General features: G+C 50.7%; 1 protein-coding gene across 3 annotated transcripts in view; it reads left to right on the top strand.

Annotated features, from left to right (window-relative positions):
* Positions 1 to 20,236, top strand: part of LOC101631156 (E3 ubiquitin-protein ligase HERC2) — a 120,058-nt gene extending 99,822 nt beyond the window's left edge. For all 3 annotated transcript variants that reach the window (XM_004693063.2, XM_012732714.1, XM_012732713.1), the window contains exons 75-93: positions 261 to 386; positions 831 to 986; positions 1,703 to 1,818; positions 1,915 to 2,113; positions 3,382 to 3,596; positions 5,524 to 5,701; positions 6,536 to 6,697; positions 6,964 to 7,055; positions 7,247 to 7,386; positions 10,112 to 10,299; positions 10,467 to 10,664; positions 12,914 to 12,997; positions 14,992 to 15,133; positions 15,254 to 15,448; positions 16,017 to 16,129; positions 16,634 to 16,824; positions 17,619 to 17,724; positions 18,012 to 18,224; positions 19,248 to 20,236. In XM_004693063.2, the coding sequence (XP_004693120.1) occupies positions 261 to 386; positions 831 to 986; positions 1,703 to 1,818; positions 1,915 to 2,113; positions 3,382 to 3,596; positions 5,524 to 5,701; positions 6,536 to 6,697; positions 6,964 to 7,055; positions 7,247 to 7,386; positions 10,112 to 10,299; positions 10,467 to 10,664; positions 12,914 to 12,997; positions 14,992 to 15,133; positions 15,254 to 15,448; positions 16,017 to 16,129; positions 16,634 to 16,824; positions 17,619 to 17,724; positions 18,012 to 18,224; positions 19,248 to 19,520 (3,087 nt within the window). In that variant the 3' untranslated portion in view covers positions 19,521 to 20,236. The remainder of the gene's footprint in view (positions 1 to 260; positions 387 to 830; positions 987 to 1,702; positions 1,819 to 1,914; positions 2,114 to 3,381; positions 3,597 to 5,523; positions 5,702 to 6,535; positions 6,698 to 6,963; positions 7,056 to 7,246; positions 7,387 to 10,111; positions 10,300 to 10,466; positions 10,665 to 12,913; positions 12,998 to 14,991; positions 15,134 to 15,253; positions 15,449 to 16,016; positions 16,130 to 16,633; positions 16,825 to 17,618; positions 17,725 to 18,011; positions 18,225 to 19,247) is intronic.
* Positions 20,237 to 21,644: the final 1,408 nt, after the last annotated feature.

A 21,644-nucleotide genomic window follows, 5' to 3' on the forward strand; every position in this document is an offset into this window, starting at 1 on the left:
GTGGAGCTCTGGGCCAGAACGGGACTGGCCCCTGGGAGCGGCTCTGAAAGTGAGGCCACCCATAAAGGGGGTGAACTCGTGAACTCCTGCTCTTTATTTTAGATTTGTCATGCTCTATTGTTTTTTTTTTTTCTTCCGTATTTCAGTATCATTGTGTTATTTTAGAAGAATCGTATCAATGTGATAAAACCTTTGACTGTTGAAACAAAACTCACTCCCCTGCAGTTTGTGATTTGGTTGTTGTTTTCTTTTTTTTTAAGAGCTTTACAGGCAGTGCTCTTGCTGCTTTGGTGAAAGGCCTTCCGGAAGCTTTGCAAAGACAGTTTGAATATGAAGATCCTATCGTGAGAGGTGGCAAACAGCTGCTTCATAGCCCATTCTTTAAGGTAATACTCGCGGTGTTGGGGGCTGCTGGGGCCGGTGTGGGATCAGAGCTAGAGTGTGCATTGCCTTCGCATCAGGCCTCAGGGACACATGTAGATGCTGCTGATGTGGAGTGTGGAAAATTTCCAGAAAGGACCATGGGACTTACGCACATGATTTAAGTAGTAGCCAGTTTTCAGAGGGGTCTTCTCAGTGGCTGCCCTAAGTGCTGTCGCCGCCGAGGACCTGAGGGCCCGTGAGGGCCCGTGTAGCAGCCGCACTGCTCGGAGCTGAGTAGAAATAACCACATCGCTGTGATGCTAAAACACTGGTCGGGGTGACAGCCCGGGGCAAGGGCGCCCAGGTGACCGCCTTGAGGGGCCTGTGTCTTTGGCACAAAGTGTGGGCGAGGCAGAGCATACACTGCATTGCTCAGTGTGCCTGTGTTTTCATTTCTGTGGGTGCAGGTCCTGGTAGCGCTGGCCTGTGACCTGGAGCTAGACACCCTCCCTTGCTGTGCCGAGACCCACAAGTGGGCTTGGTTCCGGAGGTACTGCGTGGCCTCCCGTGTGGCGGTGGCCCTGGACAAGAGAACACCGCTGCCCCGCCTGTTTCTCGACGAGGTATTGTGCCTGGTTTGGGATTCACTTTGGAAAGACAAAAAAAAATTCAGCTCTAGTTTAAAGAAAAATTGCCAGTATTATGAGACACAGAAGAATTCATCTTGCCAAGCAATACCATAAAGTAACTTCCTTCCCCCCGCCACCTTTTTTTTAATTAAGAAGCATTTAACGGATGCAGGAGAGCAGGGCTATTCATTTGGCTTCTCACCTGCAGCTCAACTCTGCTACCCTTTCCCCCGACATCTTACACAAATGTCTCTCAAAGAGATTTTCAGAGTCTCACGGGAGACAGAGCAAGGGGCTTCTGTTGGCCGGGGCACTGCTCTCAGTCACCTTGCGTTGCCTGACATGTCCTGGGGTGACAGTACCAGGCCAGGCTGGCAGCTGCCCTTGCCCTCCCAGACACCTCTGCCGGCAGGACTCCAGGGTATAAAGTGGACTAGGTGAGAAAACTAATGAAATGAGTAAGTGGACACTGAGCATTTCAGTCAAAGTTTACTTTGCAGTAAACGAAAGACTCAGTGGTATTACTGCAACATTTTTAGTACCTTAGACTTGATGCAATCATATTGACTTTGCTTTTTAGCCATAAAGTCATGATCTCAGTGTCCCGTGTATTCCCAGATGGGCATTCCTCCTGTCTTCTTATCTTAGTGTTATTTGCTTTATTCTTGAGAGATGTGTGTGACTTACAGACTCATCATAATGTTGTCTAGGTGGCTAAGAAAATTCGTGAATTAATGGCAGACAGTGAAAACATGGATGTTCTCCATGAGAACCATGACATTTTTAAAAGAGAACAAGACGAGCAGCTGGTGCAGTGGATGAACAGGTAATCCCATCAGCAGCCAGAGATCAGCACCTTGAGAGAGAAAGCCATCTCACGTGGGCTCTCCCACACCCCTTGTTGGTTTGATGTTTGCTGTAGGCGACCAGACGACTGGACTCTCTCTGCTGGTGGCAGTGGAACAATCTATGGGTGGGGACACAATCACCGGGGGCAGCTGGGGGGTATCGAAGGAGCAAAAGTTAAAGTCCCCACACCGTGTGAAGCCCTGGCTACGCTCAGACCGGTGCAGCTAATTGGAGGCGAGCAGACGCTCTTCGCGGTGACAGCTGATGGCAAGGTAATGGCCCTCGTCTGTGCCCTGCTCCCCTGCAGCCTGAGAGGCTCTGTCCCCACACAGGGCCTTGCCGGGCTCGTGGCCGGAGAAGGTTCTGCTGAAACAGAATTAGCTCAAGATCAGTAGTTCTCGTAGGTCTTGGAACCAGTTAGAGTTCTGAAGTATTTCTATAGGGTCTTGAGATATGCTTTATGGTTTATATTTTATGATCTTTACAATTTTTTATTTTGAAACGCAGCCTGCATAAATATCTATTGCAAGAGTTTGCATATCTGTATTAGATCTTTTTTAAAAATTGTTGTTGGCTCTTAGTGCTGGTGAGTTTTAAATCTGGTTACCACATTCTGTTCTTTATTGTGAATCTCAAGATTTTTTTTTTTCTTCTTCATCAAGAGCTCTATCTAGAAATAAATTTTATGCTGTTCTTTCCATTCCATTCACCTTTCATTCTCCCCCACCCCCCAAATTGTGTGTGAGACAAGGAACCCACCTCCACAGGTGGGTGTTGTTAAACACATTTTCTAATTAAAGGAAAAAATGCTCTTAGGAATATTTTTTCCTTTAAGTGGATTAATATAGTGAATGGATTAATTAGTTCTGTTACATTAAACATTCTCATGTTCTTTGAAGAATCTCAACTCAGTCAGGATACATTTTACAGCTTGTGGCTTGTGTTTGTGAGTATTTCGTTTAGGTTTTTGGGAGATCCAGGATTATCATGGAGTTCCTTGTCTGTGTGGTACAATATTCGTTTGCGGTTAAACCTAAAACATACACAGTATTAACTGGCCATTTCTTAGCTGGCTCCTCCATTCCAGAATCCCTCACCAGGTTGTCATCCTCTGGAGCCTGATGTGATTCCTCCTGAACTGTTGGCTGAGGCCACCTTCAGTCCTTTGTCATTTCACAGTGGTCACCAGCTTTGTCAGAATAGTGAGGGAGAAGGCAAGAGAGTGATAGCAAAGCAGAAGTCACAGCTGGTGTGCCCTGCTCCAGAAGTGACAGTTCACCCCTATCGCCGCATTCCACTTGGTAAACCCGTCACTGGGTCTAGTCTTTGTTCAAAAAATTACACAGAAGCCTTTGACAACCGAGGCAGTTTTTAGAGCTTTGATAAAGGACAAATAGACTGAAACATTCCTGTGATTTTTAATTTTAAATGTAATTTCTTTGTGATCAGACTGTCTAAGCACTGACACCATTTACTAACTACTAACATATAGGACGCTTAGAGCACAATGTGATGTCTGCACTTCCTGCTTTTGCCTTAGCTGTATGCCACCGGGTATGGCGCTGGCGGCAGACTGGGCATCGGAGGGACAGAGTCCGTGTCCACCCCCACGCTGCTCGAGTCCATTCAGCATGTGTTCATTAAGAAAGTAGCAGTGAACTCGGGCGGAAAGCACTGCCTTGCCCTCTCTTCAGAGGGAGAAGTTTACTCTTGGGGTGAAGCGGAAGACGGGAAGCTGGGACATGGCAACAGAAGGTATTGTGTGCAGACTTCATTTTCGGTGTTAGGTTTTCTTTGTTTCAATGTTCAGCACAACATTTATAATAGTTTATTCAAATTAAATGTATATGACTCATTTGGCAGAAATAAGTTTTCGTGCCACTGTGTGGGTTTGCCTACATGAAGCCCTTTATTGGGAGAAAACTCAAGTTTTGAGTCTTTTGATTTCATAGCACTTTGATTTCTAAGTGCTAAATATGATGTTTCCTTTGTTTTTCTCCTCTAAGTCCCCTTCCCTCTGATCCTTAGTCATCTACTGAATCACATTTGACATTTTGCTAACACATGATACTAAAACTGTCAGTATGGAGGAAATGACAGAGGGAGGGAGGCACAGGAAAGACAGTTTTTTAAACAAAGCAACCAAACTTTTTAAACCAGACTAGTTTGAAAACCTAGTTTTTAGACATCAGTGAGAACTCCCTCCAAGTTACAGTAACTGGAACATTCCTACCTGAAAAAACTGTAGACTATGTGTATGGCACGGTGGCACCAAGAACGTGCGCGGTAAGCATGTAGTATCCCTGAGAACTAGAAGACAAACCAGGTATGTTCCAAAGATTGCTCCACCTGCCTGCCTGTGGAAAGCTTCCAGATGGGAAGCAATTTCCAATATGTACAACTTAGGAAAATATACAGACTGTTTATTGGAGAAAAGGTTGTCTTTCTAACAAATGGTTTTCAACAGGTGGGTCATGGTATGGAAGCAGTGAACTTAAATTTTTGTCTAGGACCATATCTAAAATTAACTCAAAATTCATAGTCATAAAATAAAACCTAAGACTGAAAGCTTCTAGGAGAAAGCGTGAGAGGGAACCTTTGTAACCTAAGGTCATGTGTAAATTTTTAGGTAGAACTCCTAAAACATGATCCATTAAAGAAAAACATGATAATTTGGACTTCAAAATATGTGAACTTCTTTGAAAGACACTTACTAAGAGATTGACAGATGTTACAGACAGGGAAAGCATATTTACAGTCATATGTTTCACTGAAGTCTTATATCCAAAATTGTTATAAAGAGCTCCCTACACTCAATAGTAAGTTGACATTCATACAGTAAAACCCCTTAAATGATGTGCTGATTTATAGCAAGTCAGACAGCTGACCAGATGGTGGTAAGGATTAGGCTGCCTTTTTTTTTTTAAACAACTCTTTGAAAATGTGAAAAACTGTTCTCAGCTCACTAGCCTTTGATAAACAGGCCTTGCGCCAGACTTGTCCACAGGTGGGCAGTGTCTTTGAGCCCTGATATAGACTGGACGGCCACTCCGTGGCAGTAGGGCAGTGTGTAGAAAGCGAGCTGGGTAAGAAGTTAGGAAATCTTGAGTTCAGGTGTGAATGACTCTTATAGATTGATTTAGCAGTTGATTCAAAAGACTATAGATTGAGAGTCATGAATTGAACAAGTCAGGAGCAAACCCAGAGTCTAGTATTGAATACTTTAAAAGTATTTAAGAAAAAAACTATGACAGTGACATACACCTGGGAGGTGTGAGCCTATTCCCTTAAATCACAGACAGTGTTGTAATCCAATGTTGTTGCCATAAAAAATAATAATGAGGGCCCTCCCTGGTGGCGCAGCGGGTTAAAGCACAGCACTGAAAAGTTTGAGCCACTTCCGCATGAGTTCGATTTCTGCCTTCCCCGGAGGAGATCCACATGGCGCGGCAGACCTCTCCTGACCCGCCCGCTGCTCCCCTCAGCAGTGTACTTCGCTGATCTGCCTGTTCTGCTCCCCGCTCTGTCTCTGGTGAATCCTCTCACCCTCTGCATCTCTGGCCTATACCCCAGTTCTATATGAATAAATAAGTAAATCTTTAAAAATAATAATAATGATGATGATGAAATAAATTAGGGAAAACAACTGTATTTTACTTACATTTCATCACCTCTTTTGCAGTCCGTGCGACCGCCCTCGGGTCATCGAGTCTTTGAGAGGAATCGAGGTGGTGGATGTTGCTGCTGGCGGGGCCCACAGTGCCTGCGTCACCGCAGCTGGGGACCTCTACACCTGGGGCAAGGGCCGGTATGGCCGACTGGGGCATAGCGACAGTGAGGACCAGTTAAAGCCAAAGCTGGTGAGAAGGCCCCGGGAAGGTGCTGTGCCTGGTGAGGCTTCCTACCCCGGGGAGAGTGGGGGCAGCTTGCCACTGGCATCATTTTACAAGCCAGAAGTATTTCCTGTCATCGCCTCATGGTGGAAATAAAATCCACTGGCACTTATCCCATGGGTCATTTGAACAGGACAGTATTTGAAATAATCTTTTAATTGTTCGTAACTATCACACAACATCTTTTTAAAGTTTCTTGGTTTCTAGAAGGGCCTGTAGTGTTGGGGATGAGGCAGTGGTGTGAATGGCCGCTCTCCCAATGGGCTTACTGTGCACGCTGACACCTGCCTCCTGCAGGTGTGTGCACCATCACCCCTCCTTACCTGTGGGGGAGAGCCTCCGAGCCCCTCAGTGGATGCCTGGAACCTTGGGTAGGACTGAGCCTGACAGGAGCCATACATGCTGTTATCCTGTGCAGACTTCCTGTGCTGAATGCTAGTTCACGTTAGGCAAGTAGAGCTTTAATGACAACAGCTAACAATGAGAGGACAGTTAGGACTACGAGCGGCAGTGAAGGCGTGTGAATGGCGTCTCCTCAGCACCTTGCTGTAGTTAATACTTTGGGAGTGTGGTTGACTGAGGGTCAGTAAAACCAAGGGTGACAGTGGGGGGTAGGGGGCACTATAATTCAAATAGATGGAAAAGTATTTTCTGTTTTGTCTTTGGGGATTATGAAAATTCCCTGTCCTTTGTAGAGGTCTGAAACAGGCACCCAGGCACAGAAAGGACTTGAAGTCTCCTCAGACCTACTCTGGTCAGCCCCTTTCTGTGCTGCCAGTGACCCTGGACCTCTCCCTGCAGGTGGAGGCGCTGCAGGGCCACCGCGTCATCGATGTGGCTTGTGGCAGTGGAGATGCGCAGACCCTCTGCCTCACTGACGATGACACCGTCTGGTCCTGGGGAGACGGGGACTACGGCAAGCTGGGCAGAGGGGGCAGTGACGGCTGCAAAGTGCCCATGAAGGTAAGTGTGACTGGGGGAGCCGCTTCTGGCAGTCGCGGAGCCCGAGGGCTGGGTCTCTGGAGCTCAGGCGCCGGGGTGGCGCGTGGCTTCCTGGCTGCCTTCGCCTGCACTTTCCTCCTGACAGCCCTGAGTGGCATTTGAGTTGCGCTGTCTGGTCCACGTGGGTCAGGGTTCCCAGGGTTCTTTATTAGTGGGATTGGTTTCTTTGGTTGCAGCAATCAGCGAATCCTTGATGAGTCCAGACTAACTGAGCCTTTTCCCTCCAGATCGACTCTCTCACAGGCCTCGGGGTGGTTAAAGTGGAATGTGGATCCCAGTTTTCTGTTGCTCTGACCAAGTCTGGCACTGTTTATACCTGGTATGTGAGAGCCTGTTTGCCTACTTCTCCACAACCAGATCACTGATTTGAAGCTGTGTTAACTGTGTGGTGAACTTGTGTGGTGGTGGGCTGTGGGTTGTATGCTCACATGGTGCTCGTGCCGTGAGGGTGGGGCAGGGTGGCTTGGAGCCATCTTTGCACTGCCAAGTTCCATGTTGCCTCGCATGCAGGGGCAAAGGCGACTACCACAGGCTGGGCCATGGGTCCGACGATCATGTCAGAAGACCTCGGCAGGTCCAAGGGCTCCAGGGGAAGAAAGTCATCGCCATCGCCACTGGCTCCCTGCACTGCGTGTGCTGCACTGAGGATGGTAGGTGCGAGGCCTGACGCTGGCGGCACGGGGGCTTTCACCGCCGAGGTCTGCGGGGCCGCGAGGGGCGGGCAGGGATCCCAGAATGCATCAGTGCAAGCAGGTGTTGTGTGTAAGGCGCCTCTGCCCACCCCGTCACCTGGGCCTTGTGCGTGGGTTGCATTTCATGGCTGCAGAAGTGCACAGAGTGCCGGCCTGGAAACTGGGATGTCCAGAGGGCTCCACCATCCGGGCCTCTAGCCCACCACTAGAGGCCTCACTGTGATGTTACATGGCGTGGGTCTGCTAAAACCTTTCTGGGTTCTGGAGTGTGGGTATAGGCCAGGTGGAGGTGGCTACCAGACCTGCCCCAGTGAAAAAAACGGGCGCTTAGTGTGCCCCGGTAGGTAGCACTTCACACACGGTCCCTACTCTCTGAGGGAGTTAAATGTGTTCCGCGGAGCGCCTCTGGGAAGGGCCTCTGGAATTTTGCACCTGCTTTCTTTTCCCTTTGCTGATGCTGCCACAGCCATAGCTCTGAGTGCAGGACGCACTGGCCCTGGGAGTTCTTGTGAATCAGCACACCTGTGGATAGTCCCTGGGGCCCCAACACGGTGGCAAAAAGGGGACTTGTTAATCCACTAACTTCGGAAATGGTTAAAGTTGTTAATCCACTAACTTTGGAAAGTCTGGAAATGATTCCTGATCACTTAGTGGATTAGTATAATCACACAGACCACTCAAAGCAGAAGAGCGGGCAGGTGAGCCAGAGAGGTGACAGAAGAGGCAGGTGAAATTTTTCAAGTGTGAGGGTCTCACCTACCATTGCTGGCTTTGGTGATGGAGGCAAGGAAGCAGAGAATGTGGGTGGCCTCTGGAAGCTGGGGGTGACTGTCAGCTAACAGTCGGCGAGGACAGAGCAGGTGAGTCCTGCTGAGAACTGAATTCTGCCAGCAGCTGGAATAGCGGGGGCGAGGGCTTTGTTGAGGCACGTTGGACACTTTGCCCACAGCCCAGTGAGGCCGAGCTGAGCTCCGTCCTGCAGGACTGGAGATGACATCTGAGTGCTGCTCCCGCCTGGAGGGGAGGACATTTCCCACACACGTATACCAGGCAGTTCTTGCACACCAGGTTATCTGACAGTCCACTCTGTTCTGACATGCTTGACCAGGGAGAGCGTCAGCTTCTGTGGATTAAGTATTCACTCCCCTGAGACTGTTCCCACCTTGCCCACCCCGATGCACACCAGTCTCAAGCCTTCACTTGGCATCTGTCTGGTGTTCCTGTTTCTCAGCAACTATTTCATTCTCACCAAATACTGAATTTATTTGTGTCAGCTGTGTGGGCTCCTGACTTCCTGCTCAGTCCCTGAGTGATATGAAACCTCTCCAGAGTTTGTCCTGTTTGGCTAGCTTCAACTCCCAGGAAGTCCCATCACTCCCTGATCCTTCCTTGCTTTCTGACACACTCCGTCCCCCTCTTGACTCTTCCTGCCCCAAGCCTAGGGCCTTTCTGGAGCCTACTGTCTCCAGAGGAGCGTGGGGCTCAGGAGACAGCACCTCCCGTGGGCTCACTGCTCCGGCTGTTGTTCCTCCTGCGCCTCCCGGAGGGTGGAACTAGGGGGGATATGTGTGCAAGTAATACGCAGTCTTATTCTGTGTTTCTTTCTGTATCTCTGCATGTGTGTTGGGAAACCTGTGTCCAGTTTTGTACCAAAGGCTTCATTTCAGTTTTCTTCTTTCCACCCTTGCAGTTCCTCTCTCTAGAACTTGTTCCTAGTCTGGTGATCCCAGTACTTCTCACATGTGGCCAGACTCATCGTTGCTTCTGCCTCTTCCCTGCATGGTTTCTCACCCCACTGGGGCTGTGACTGCCCAGCCTGGCTGCCTTCACGCCTGCCTGGGTGTACAGCCTTCCCTTGTGGGCTAAGCTGCTCACATCTTAGCACCCTGTGGAAGCCCTGGCCCCTCAGGACTGCGCTCCCCTGAACCTGGATGCCCCTCTGCAGAGGAGTCTCTCCTTACTCTTGCTCTCACAGCACCCAGGGGCTTCCGGGCTTAGCTGTCAAGGGCGCCAAGGGGCGGGCGCATGCACAGTGCCCTCGGTTCTGGGCCTTCACTCTGCAGAGCTGAGCTGTGTCTGTGTGACACCCTGAAGAGTGTGTGGCTTTGGTGAGGCCAGTAACAGTCCAGAAAGCCTCATTTCTGATCCAGGCACTGAGTGGCCTTACCCTTAGAAAATGTTTATGGTGTCACTTTAGGGTTAGGGTCCATTCACGAGGAATGATTTTTCATTTCTTCACTGGTGACTTGTATTCAGCATATGAATATAGGAAGAACTTCATGTTCCTTTAAAAACATGGGTTTTGTTTAGCTAAAAATTGACTTTTTCTCTTCCATCTTTTCTTTCATATAGAATCATTTTGGGTTGGTGAGGATATGGCCACCTGTTTTAAAGTTTATTCTGGTTAAGAACTGTGAAGGTACATGCTTAGTCCTCTGAACCAACACTGTTGGGTTTTTTAAATTAGACAGTCTCCTGTAGCACTTGGAAAGGCTTGTTGGCCTTGCCCCGACTGCCAGGAATCAGGGAGGTGCTGCCTCTGAATGCGCTGATTGAGCAGTGCAGGTCAGGCGTGAGATTGACCCTCAGGCAGTTGAGTGCTGATGCCCAGTGGTGATTGTAGGGAGACGGGTGGTGTTTTCACTGGCCCTGGTGTGAGTCCTTCTAAATTCACTTCCCTTAGGTGAAGTTTACACATGGGGTGACAACGATGAAGGACAACTGGGTGATGGAACAACAAATGCCATCCAGAGGCCTCGGCTGGTAGCTGCCCTCCAGGGTAAGAAGGTCAACCGCGTGGCCTGCGGCTCGGCACACACCCTGGCGTGGTCTACCAGCAAGCCTGCCAGCGCAGGGAAGCTCCCTGCACAGGTCAGTATTTGGCTCAAGTGGTGAAACCGTTCAGACCAAAGTTGGAAGTCATAATGCTTCTGTTTAAGAAGAATATATTTCAAAGAATGTATTTTCAAGCTCCAGCTACCAACCCTGGCTTATGTGGGCCTTTGACCCCTCAGTTGACGTCGCTCTCCTTGTTTCAGGTGCCCATGGAGTACAATCACTTGCAGGAAATCCCCATCATAGCGCTGCGGAACCGGCTGCTGCTGCTGCATCACATCTCCGAGCTCTTCTGCCCTTGCATCCCCATGTTCGACTTGGAGGGTTCTCTCGATGAGACTGGGCTTGGGCCTTCCGTGGGGTTTGATACCCTGCGAGGAATTCTGATATCCCAGGGAAAGGTACTCTGCGGCAGTCCTTGCTGTAGGCAGCTTGGCATTTCCAGTGTGCCTCAGTGGGCGTGGAGAGACTGTGACTCACTCAGCAGATGCTCACTGGGCCTACTGTGTGCCATAGTCTACATTGGGTGCTTTGAACGAATCACCGAAAATCAGACAAAACTTTCCTTTGCCTCTCCTGTTGCATTTCCCTGGTAACCTCTGCCTCCCGCTTCCTCAAAGGGTGGGGGATTCACAAACTAAGCCTCTATCCTTGCAATGCTCTTTGCTTGCCTGGCCTGGGGGCTCCAGGGCAAATGCCCACCAGCTGTAGCAGCCAAGAAAAACGCTGACCGTTTCTTCCCCAGTGATGTCCAGCAGAGAGTGCTGGAAGGTACCTGTGACCTAGATCGCAGTTCTGGGATATGTAGCGTTTCTTACAGGAAGGATAATTGAACAGGCTGTGAAAATCATGAATGAGGACCCTTAACATTTGTAATAATTTGAGCTTTTTAGAACAGAATGCCTAGTTCAGGAGTACAGGCTTCCTTTTACTGGAACACATTATGTTGTAAACGGCTTGACAGGATATTCTAGAATTCTAGGGGACTGTTAGGGTTGGAAAAGAAGGCTGGATTGGGGACTCCTAACCTGAGAGTGTGATTCTGTGACTTTGTTACCAAAGCACATGATCTGTTCTTGGAGTCCTGTCCAGACAGGCTGTATGTTTTAGGATTGACTTTGTTTCCATTTGAGGGAAACTGCACATGATTTTTTTTTTAATGTGGAGGGGCGGGGATAGTGATAGGACTATTAATAAGATCCTCTCTCTATGGTGGGAAGCAGGAAAGAACGGTGGGCATGTAAAATTGATATGAAACATCACTTCAGTGAATTTTCAATAGTAAAAATGATCACACTTGATTACTTTAACATTTACATTGTCCCAGAAAGTGGAGGTGGTAATTGGCAGAGAAGGGGAGAAAACCTTCACTGTAGGAAGCAAGCAGAGCGAGAGACAGGACATGTCTCATCCAGACCCAGTGTCCTGCAGACAGTGGAGGGAGGGAGCCCCACGGATGCAGAGGGCGTCCTCGGCCGCATGAATGAGAGGAAAAGAGCAGTTCCCCTCATCAGCAGGAAGGGATCAGCCCTGCTAGAAAGGTTAGGAAGTGGGGCTTGGTGGCTGTGCGAGTTAGGACTGGGATCCAGACATCCAGAAAGAAAGTGCCTGAAGTTATAAATGGCTGGATTGCAGTTCTGTGCTAGGATTTGTAGAGAATCCTAACTGTAGGGTAATTCACAAGGCTCTGAATAATCATTAATGAGGGCATCTGAATGAGCCCAGAGGCCCAAGCCGGCAGGAGCCAGCGGAGGTGGAGGAGACCGAAGCGGCCATCTCTGGGCCTAGCAGTGGGAAGTCAGAGGCAGGTGGGGCAGAGCTGGCGGGTGGGCGTTGTGCGGGGAGAGGCAATGGTTGCCCTCCACGGTACGGTGCCTGGCGATGCCCTCACTTCCTCCCCTCTACTTCTGGGACTGCGTCTTTGGGCTCCCTGGGCCCTTGCCCGCCCTGCCTGTGGGGTGGGGTGGGGGGGTGTCCAGGCCCTGCTGTGGGTGCCTGTGCCCCAGTGCTCCCTTGCTGGGAGAGCGTGTCTTGTCCACGGCAGGGTCCTGGGAGTCCCTCTGACGATGCCTCGGACTGTCTCTTGAATCTCCCTCCCTCTGTCTGAATGGCTGCTCCCTGTGCCCATGCGTGTTGGGTGTGCCTGGCGAGCATGCGCCCACACCTTTTCCCTGCCATCTCTGCTTAGGCACACCAGCTTCCTCTCAGCCAGGTCTCCCCCACTCGCTCTCTCCGCAGCTTTGTTGCTGTGCTCTTAGTATCTATGCCAGGGCAGCAACATTGAGGCCTAATGTGTGAGACCTGTTGTGTTGGGCCTAGTGTGTGAGACCTCATGTGGGCTTGAGCTTGGCAGGGAAGGAAGCTTTGGTTTCCCTGTGGGTCTCAGAGCCTGACTTGAGACTTGAGTCAGTGCAGGACTCCACAGGTCCCGGAGTGCCAGCGCCTTCTGCCTCCTGCCAGCTGTGCTCTCTGAGGCAGCTCCCCTTCAGCCTGGCACTTGAAAGAGTATGCAGCCTGAAGGAGTAAGCAGTTATCTATTTGTAAGAAAATTTGACTTCTAGGAACAGATGTTAAACAAAATCTATGACGTGATTTGCCCTGGAGTAACACCGTGTTAGAGTCTGAGTTTTACCTGTCTGTCATGTTTCAGGAGGCAGCTTTCCGCAAGGTGGTGCAAGCAACCATGGTGCGAGATCGCCAGCATGGGCCTGTGGTGGAGCTGAACCGGATCCAGGTAACGTGGGGAGCATTCTCCGTGTGCGGAGGTGCTGTCCCCAGGACGCAGCCTCGTCCCCGAGCTGGGGAGGGCTCTGGGCTGGCCTCTCCTGCGTCGCCTGGGGGCGTGTCCCGTGGTGCTGAGGTGTTCAGGCAGGAATGAGTGTAATTTTCTCTATAAGAGAAGTCAGACTTGTTGCAGACAGCCCAGAAGTAAAAAAGAAAAAAAGGAAAAGGAAAACAAACCCACGTTTCCACTACATTCCATGGCTACTGCTGACACTTGGGGGCTGCGGGTGTTTTAGTTAGAACCCAGACTGGCCGGCTCTCTTCCCTTTATCGCGGTGAGCAGCGCTCAGGCCACACCGCAGTCCCGCGCTGTTTGTGTTTACCAGCCACCCTGTGTTGCGCTTTCTCTGCCAGAGTCCTCAGCTGGGGCCGGGACTGCCCTGGGGTGACAGCGGGGCCTCTCGGCACAGCCCTGTCTGGGGGGGCCGTGGGTGGGCCGTCAGCAGTCCCCTGGGCTGAGTCAGGTCTCAGGTGCACAGGCCTTTCTGCCCGCTCCATCTCCCTCTGCTCTGTAGCTCCAGCCCCAGTTTAGAGGTGAGACTCACTCGTTCTCTCAGTGGTAGCAGAAGCGCGGGGCGGACCGTCTCTGTGTGTGTGCACTGTCGGAGGCGTGCAAGCTCACAGCTTAAGTATGTTAATTAAAGACACGGGGAACTCTGGCCTGGTGATGATACTGGGCAGCCCTTGACATTTATCTTGCAAATGAAATTGACCCCGTCTCTTGGAACGGAAGCAGAAAGCTATGAAGAACAAATTCTTTGTTCTTGTACCTTTGTATTAGCACATGATTTTTACCCTGATGTTGGTTACATGCCTAGGAATTTTTCCAGAATTGTACTTGGGGGCATTTTGAGTGAAGACTTCAAACTCTTGTCGTTTGTTGGAGAATGCATGTGACCACGCTGATGGAAGTGGTCCATCCACTGACGTAGGAGAGCTTAGTGCTGAGCGGAGCTGTGGGCCAGTCAGCCCCCTTCACAAATGAGCTGTTTAATGAGGCTCATAAAAAGCTTTTATTTCCCCACCTTGGAGGAGTTTGGCTTGCTCTGCATTATTAGGTCCTAAGTACTAAATGTGTAGATGAGGAAAGCTGGTGGCTGGAGCTCATTTACTACAGGCGGCTGGCTGTTCCTGGGCCGTAGGCCCTGCACCCCACAGTTGCCACATGGCGGCAGCAACCTGATGTGCGTGTTGCAGTCAGGGGACCCTGGGCCTCAGTGAGCCCCGACGGCCTGAACCCACATTCATCGCACCGTTTCTTTCTCTTGTGTCGGTTTTCGGTCTCGTTGCCAGGCACCTTTCCCTCCTCATCTTTCCTTTCAGCCTGTGCTTTGTGTTGAGAAAATGGTTGATTTACGTGTGGAAGAACAGGCTGGGAAGAGGGTGCACAAATTTTTGGTGGGCTTTTGAAAAAGTAGATAAACAACCGCCAGTGCCAGGCCCATCGGTTTTTGAAGGGCTGGCTGCTCCTGCCCACCCCCAGCCCTACTTCAGGGTTTTGACCTTCCACCTTAAGCTAGAACTTCCAAAAGATAGGAATGGCAGTGGGTTGTTTGCCTCTTGTTTTTGTTGTTGTTATTAAATACAGAGCGCAAAGGGCGGAGGGCACCTTCTGTAAAGCATTCGAGCACAGATGTCAGCTCTGCCCCGGGAAGGCAGGCTCGGCGCCCTCACCAGGTCCTGTGGCCGTGGGTGTTGAGGGAATCGGCCTCCCCTGGGGGAGTCGCTCTTCTTACTTACTGTGGGGAAGGTGTTTTAAGGATACCTGTAGGTCATGGCCTGGAGGGCTTTCCTTTGTTTTATTTCATTTAGTTTTATAATAGGATCACTGCACATAGTAAGCTTTTTAGTTTACCACACATTTATTGCATGCTCATTTCTAAAAATTCAGAAGCAGTCTTGTTCTGTGGCAGCTTCTAATATGTTCTTTCTTTCTCTCTCTAGGTCAAACGATCCAGGAGTAAAGGTGGCCTTGCAGGCCCTGATGGGACCAAGTCTGTCTTCGGGCAGATGTGTGCCAAGATGAGCTCCTTTAGCCCCGACAGCCTCCTCCTCCCACACCGTGTCTGGAAAGTCAAGTTTGTGGGTGAGCGTATGTGTGCATGTGCCAAGGGCCTGTGGCCACCGAGGGCCAGCAGTGAGCCCGGGTAGAGGCTCGGGGGGCAGTGCAGGTGTCTGTGAGTGACCCACTGTCCTTTCCCTCAAGGCGAATCTGTGGATGACTGTGGTGGCGGCTACAGTGAGTCCATAGCTGAGATCTGTGAGGAGTTGCAGAACGGACTCACCCCCCTTCTGATTGTGACGCCCAACGGGAGGGACGAATCGGGAGCCAACCGCGACTGCTACCTATTCAGCCCGGCTGCCAGGGCGCCTGTCCACACCAACATGTTCCGCTTCCTGGGTGGGTGTGCTTATGCGGGCACAGTGCCGTGACGAGCCCCCCCCCCCCCCCCAGGATAACGTCTGCTTGCTGTCCCGGGGGTGACTGGATACCTGCCGTTTGCGTCATGTGTGTGCACCCGCAGGGATGTTTAGAGTCCAGCCATTGCAGCTCGTTGCTGCTCAGAGAATCTGAAATACCATGTTTTTGCAATGTCGGTGTGTCTGAAGCTGGGGATTAGACCTGAGGAGGTGCTGGGAGTTGGCCAGGTCTCCCTCATGTTCAGTAGGGGCCTGCGAAGCCCTGGGGTGCTGCCTGCACCTCCACAGGCACCATGTCCGACTTCCTGGAGAGGCTCCAGCCATCTTCTTCCCCAGTAGAGGAATAAAGCTGTGCGGCTCACTCTAGAAACTTGCCCATTGGAACAAAAGCAATGGTTGAACTTGAGACGGGACAGCGGGTTTCAGGAGACCTCGAGTCTCTGTGAGTGAGTCGCCCCGGGGCAGAGCTCATCTCTGTGTGTTGAATGAGCTGGATGTTTCACCCCTGATTCCGAGTCTCTTCTGTCCCTGGTGCCTTGCGTGAGCAGGTGTGTTACTGGGCATTGCCATCCGCACTGGGAGTCCCCTGAGCCTCAACCTGGCTGAGCCTGTGTGGAAGCAGCTGGCAGGGATGAACCTCACCATCGCAGATCTCAGTGAGGTAACTGCCGTGAGGGAGGGAAGTGTGACACCGGTGTGCCTGGCGCAGAGCGCAGGTGTGGGACCCTGGGCCTGTTAAGCCATACGTCCCGTCCTGAAGTCGGACTTCTTCCCGGGCCATGCCGGGGCCACACCCTCTTTCTGCAGCAGAGGTGGTCTCGGCTACCAGGCCAGTTTGCACAAGTGGCAGGCGCTCTCAGCGCTGTTCCTGTGGCCACGGTGCCCTCAGGGTCCTGACTGGAGAGTGGGCGCCGGCTCTGGCAGTGGCTGTTGCTCTCTCATCTATTCACTTTAAGGATGTTGTTGAGCAATGAACTCTCCCTTCAGCTCGTCAGATGAAGTACTTTCTTGTCGCTGCCACTTATTCTGTTACTTGCCATCATGTCACGCTCCCGCAGACCCCCACCCTGTTCACCCCAGGCAGACCGAGGCTCAGCTTGGCTGAGCATCTCGGCTGCGTGCTGGACCCTATCCCAATGTGGGGCCTCCCTTCTCCCCTCGAAAGGTGGATAAAGATTTTATCCCTGGACTCATGTACATCCGCGACAATGAAGCCACCTCAGAGGAGTTTGAGGCCATGAGCCTGCCCTTCACGGTGCCCAGTGCCAGCGGCCAGGACATCCAGCTCAGCTCCAAGTACACACACATCACCCTGGACAACCGCGCCGAGTATGTCCGGCTGGCGATAAACTACAGGTGCGTGATCCTCACCGCGGTGTTTCGACCCAGTCGATAGCAAAAGCATCAGAAAGCGGTGGTTGGCCAACGGCATTTCCTCAGAAGTGTCATGCACAGGAAAATGCTAATGGACTGCGCTCTGACTCTGGTTTTGCTGTTTGTTTATTGTGGGTGAGCCTTTCAGGTAAACCAGAGTCTTGCCTGAGCCTCCTGTGAGTTGAATGCAAGCCTCCTGTTCGGGAGACGGGCCTGGTGGGCGCCACAGGCCTGCACATCCCTCTGCTCTGAGCTCAGAGGGTCAGAGCCGTGTCAGGCCGTCTCTGCCCGCATGACCCTCGGCCAGTGTGTGGTGGTCGTGCTGCTGCCTGGCAGGCTGGCGACACCTCCCACAGGGCCTCAACTCCTCACAACCTCTGCATTTCAGCAGGTGGTCTTTGGGGGCCCCCAGGAGCACCGGCCCGGGGCTTTGCTGGGCTCTGGGTGAAGGCAGCTCTGGCTGTGTTGTCCTGAGTCGCATTTCTGCCTGGTGCCCTGTGCCGGCCATGGCAGCCCCACACGCGTCTGCTGCTGAAGTGCTGACTGTGGGCGTCGTGAGACCTGGCCTCTGGTTCCCCTGTCCAGTCCGGATTCCTCCTTCCTCTGTGTCTACTAAGTACTGAGAAATGTGTCATAAGACGTGTGTAGCTCTCGCTGGTTTGTGTGCTCGTCACCCCAGCCGCGACACCACATGTGCGAGGCGCCAGCTCCGTCGTCTTTGTGAGGCTCGGTGTCTGCTCCCAGGACACAACTACAAAGTCAGTTTTTTCTTTCAGACTCCACGAATTCGATGAGCAGGTGGCTGCCGTCCGGGAGGGGATGGCCCGAGTGGTACCCGTCCCCCTTCTTTCTCTGTTCACCGGATATGAGTTGGAGACCATGGTATGCCCGCCCCTCCTGCCACGCTGGAGCCCCCTGTGGTGAGGCGGCCCACACACCTGTGGTGCCGCTAGTTAACCTCTCAGTGGACCCTTCACTTAAACCTGGGACCACTGGAGCTTGAGAAATCAAGTAGATTGAGCTGGACGCGTTCCCCGCCTGCCTTGTCCCCAGCCCTTTCCCCCAGCCTCGGTGCCCCGCTTGCCCTCCCCGCACGGCCTGGGTAGCCAGAGGCGGGCATTCTGCTGAGGATTCCGAGTGTCCCTCAGCCTGACAGTGCCCTCCCGCAGGTGTGTGGCAGCCCGGACATCCCACTGCATCTTCTCAAGTCGGTGGCGACGTACAAAGGCATCGAGCCCTCTGCGCCCCTGATCCAGTGGTTCTGGGAGGTGATGGAATCCTTCTCTAACACGGAGCGCTCCCTCTTCCTCCGCTTCGTGTGGGGCCGGACGAGGCTGCCCAGGACCATCGCCGACTTCCGGGGCAGGGACTTTGTCATCCAGGTGAGGCCCTGCACATGGGTGGTGCTGGCTGAGCGGCTCTCCCACGGGACCCCATGCAGTTTGGAGACCAGGTCTCACATGAGACGGCTTTTCCTTCTTCCTGGAAACAAAAGTAAAAAACCCAGGCTTCTGTCTTAGATCAATGCTTCATGACTGCGGGCTCAAGTGCCATGGCCTGCCTTTAGAAGTTATCTCGTCGCCTGCAGAATTACTACTCTTGTGTCAGTGTGTTCTGGATTTTGAACATCCACATCATAGGCCGCATGTGTTTGATTCTGTGGTGGAATCAGGTGGCACTAATAGCGCTCACTAAGAGCAACCCCCAGATACCCCATCAGTTTCGGGACAGGAATTTTGCTTTGGGGTTCTAGTTCTATCCTGCTGGTCAGAAATAGGCTCTATGTACCTGCCAGGTGAACAGATCCAGGACAAGTGGGGTGTCCTGATAGCCGTACTACAGCACTGGGCCGCCCTTAGAGACTCAGTGGGAGGGGAAGGGCCCCTCTCCCGAAACCTCAGGAGGATGGGGGCAGGTGCTCTCTGGGGCAAGGCCTGACGGTGTGTGGCCAGAGCTGCGGAGTTGGCATCTTTCAGGGGAATCTTTGAGAGGACCTGTCACTTTTCTCTCAAAGGGCAGGTAATTCCTGATTTTTTGCCCACGGTTCAACCTCTACAGAGTTTGAGCGTGGGCAAGTAGATGAGTGCGGACCTGGGCTGGCTGGGCTCCACCCATGTCGCCCTGGGGAGAGACGGAGGAGGGGCATATAGGCCCTCTTCACAGCACTGATTTGTAAAAATAATCTTCACAGTAACCACAGATCTGTTTTTATACAAATCCTTAGAATTAATGAGTTCTTTTTATTTTTAAAATTGTCTACATCATATGCTTTTTGGTATTTTATTATCCTTCGTCAAAAAAAAAAAATGATAGTTATTGTGAGAGATTCCAAGCGCCTAAAGAGCATAATCATATAGACTCGAGTTTTACATAGTCTCTGATTATTTCATATTCTCCATTGGCAGGTGCTGGATAAATACAGCCCTCCTGACCACTTCCTTCCTGAGTCCTACACCTGCTTCTTTTTGCTGAAGTTGCCCAGGTACTCCTGTAAGCAGGTGCTGGAAGAGAAACTGAAATATGCCATCCACTTTTGCAAATCCATAGACACAGATGATTATGCTCGCATAGCCCTCACGGGCGAGCCAGCTGCTGATGACAGCAGCGACGACTCGGAAAACGAGGACGTGGATTCATTTGCTTCAGACTCTACCCAGGATTATTTAACAGGACACTGAGGTGGAGCGGTGCCATCAGAGACAGCGCAAGATCAAGCAGGGAGGCAGAGCACTACTGTGTGGGCACAAGCGGTCCGGCGTGTCCTTTCCATGTCCAGGGATGGGCAGAGAGACTGGCTGCTCGGGATTGGAACCTTGCGTGGAACAACGAATGGAAAACCAGTCCTGCACGTGGGGCCTGATGTGGACACTAACGTTTATTTTTGAAACTTCAAGAGGGCCTTCTCACCCGTAATGCTGCATTACATGTAGGACCTCTGTGTTTACTAAAGTGTGTAAATGTTTCTATAAATACTGAATTGCAGCGTCCCAAAAATGAATAAAAAGCCTTTTTACTGTGGGTGCAATAGATTTGTTTTCTCCTTCTCCTTCCTTTCAAGTGTTGTGCATTGTCTTGATTGTACATTGGAAATACTGTGTAACAATTAAATCATATTATAAATATTTCAATTAATTTTACTCTGAATTTGTTTATTAAAAGCTTTTTGAACATTACATGATCAGTATTACTTGAATGCATTCAGAGGTGACTTAAAGCAAAACCAAACAGAAAGGCCCTGTGAGCCCCCCTCACGCCAAGGGTACACGAGAGCTTTGCAGCTACTTTCTGTGAGCGTGTCATAGCTTCTGTCATGGAAAGTGTACTATCTACAAATGTCTGTGTCATGTGTATGCCTACATTTTAATCCCCTATAAATAAAACATCTGCCACAAAATTGTAAGCTGAACTTTCTTACCTGGCTAGACCAGTATTGAAGGATGTGCTAGAGTCAAAATCAACTTAGTCTTTGCTACAGCAGTAGTTAAGCGTTCTCCACTCTAGCTTAGGTTTTAGAAAAACTGAGTCATTATTAGGCGAAGGGACAGAAGGTTTCCAGGGAGCGTTGGAGTCGTGAGCCAGGAGTTGGGTTTCCGGCTCCTCCTGTTCCAGGCTCCCATCCATTGACCTGGGCTCTGGGTCTGCTCCTGGCAGTCTCCGGTGTGACAGGATTTGAGCTCCCTGTTGCAGGGTATGTGCGTGGCCCCCCATCTGCAAAGGAAGGACAGAATCAGGAAGATTGGAGCACAAATCCAGTGCACTAGAACGTGAAGTGTTCCCTTGTGAAGACAAAATGCTTTTCATGTTGGAAGGCTTTTATATTTACATATATATATATATATATATATATATATATATTCAGGGATAGGTTGTTTAACATTAGATGAGAAATTTTTCTCTGGGAACTTCTCCATGACTAAACTGGTGAGCACCCAGGTTAGCCCTTTTTTCAGCTTGAATGAAAATTATTATCATCGTTAAGATTAAAAACAAATCTCCATCCCTCTTGTGTCAGCTGGCCTGAGGTGTGGTTGGGACCCCTCAAGGGGGAACCCGCTATCACCCAAGCCATTCACCACCTACTTTCGCTGTTCAGAAACAATTGCCTAACACATAGTTGTTCTGAGCTTGTTATTTTTCATTTCGGGAACACGAGGGTTGTCAGTTTCCTTCTCATAAGCTATTCCACTTCTCCAAATGGCGCTTTGATTTTCATTAGTTTATTCACTTTTTGCCTATAAGCAACCTATAGGACCGTTACATGTCATCTTCACTTTTTCAGAATCTTCAGTTCTACTTTTTAAGCTCTTACCCTAAAGTTCCCATCTGTCTTGGAGTCTCATTCAAGGACTCAGAACCACCCAGTCTGGACGACCAACCCAACGCATGAGAGAGATTTTTGACAGATGGGAATTTGTGCAACAGAGCCAGCCAAGGCAGACTCGTGCTGCAGCAGGGCTCCCTGGCCATCCTGATGAAGTCTCCTTAATTTTGCTGGCAGGTTCTAGCTACGTGCTGAATTGCAGATTGATGCTACTAAGGCAGTAGACGGTGTGATGACTCTCATGAAAAAGGTAGCACATGTGTAATGTTTCTAAAGCTGCATTCCGCTTAGATTTACAAGAACTTCACCCTAAGTTCCTGATTTTCTCAGCTTGGTCTCCTCTATACTATCTGAAAGCTCTTCTTCCCCCAGTGCAGGCTCAAAGCAGGTTTCTCTGCCCTGCCTCTCACTGCCCACCACAGTACCACCTGTTTGGGGCCACGTGGCTGGCCAATTTGTATCCTGCTTATCTGACTTTCAG

Source organism: Condylura cristata, unplaced genomic scaffold (assembly GCF_000260355.1).
Source record: "Condylura cristata isolate star-nosed mole 26May11 unplaced genomic scaffold, ConCri1.0 scaffold00035, whole genome shotgun sequence".
Taxonomy (NCBI): Eukaryota; Metazoa; Chordata; class Mammalia; order Eulipotyphla; family Talpidae; genus Condylura; species Condylura cristata.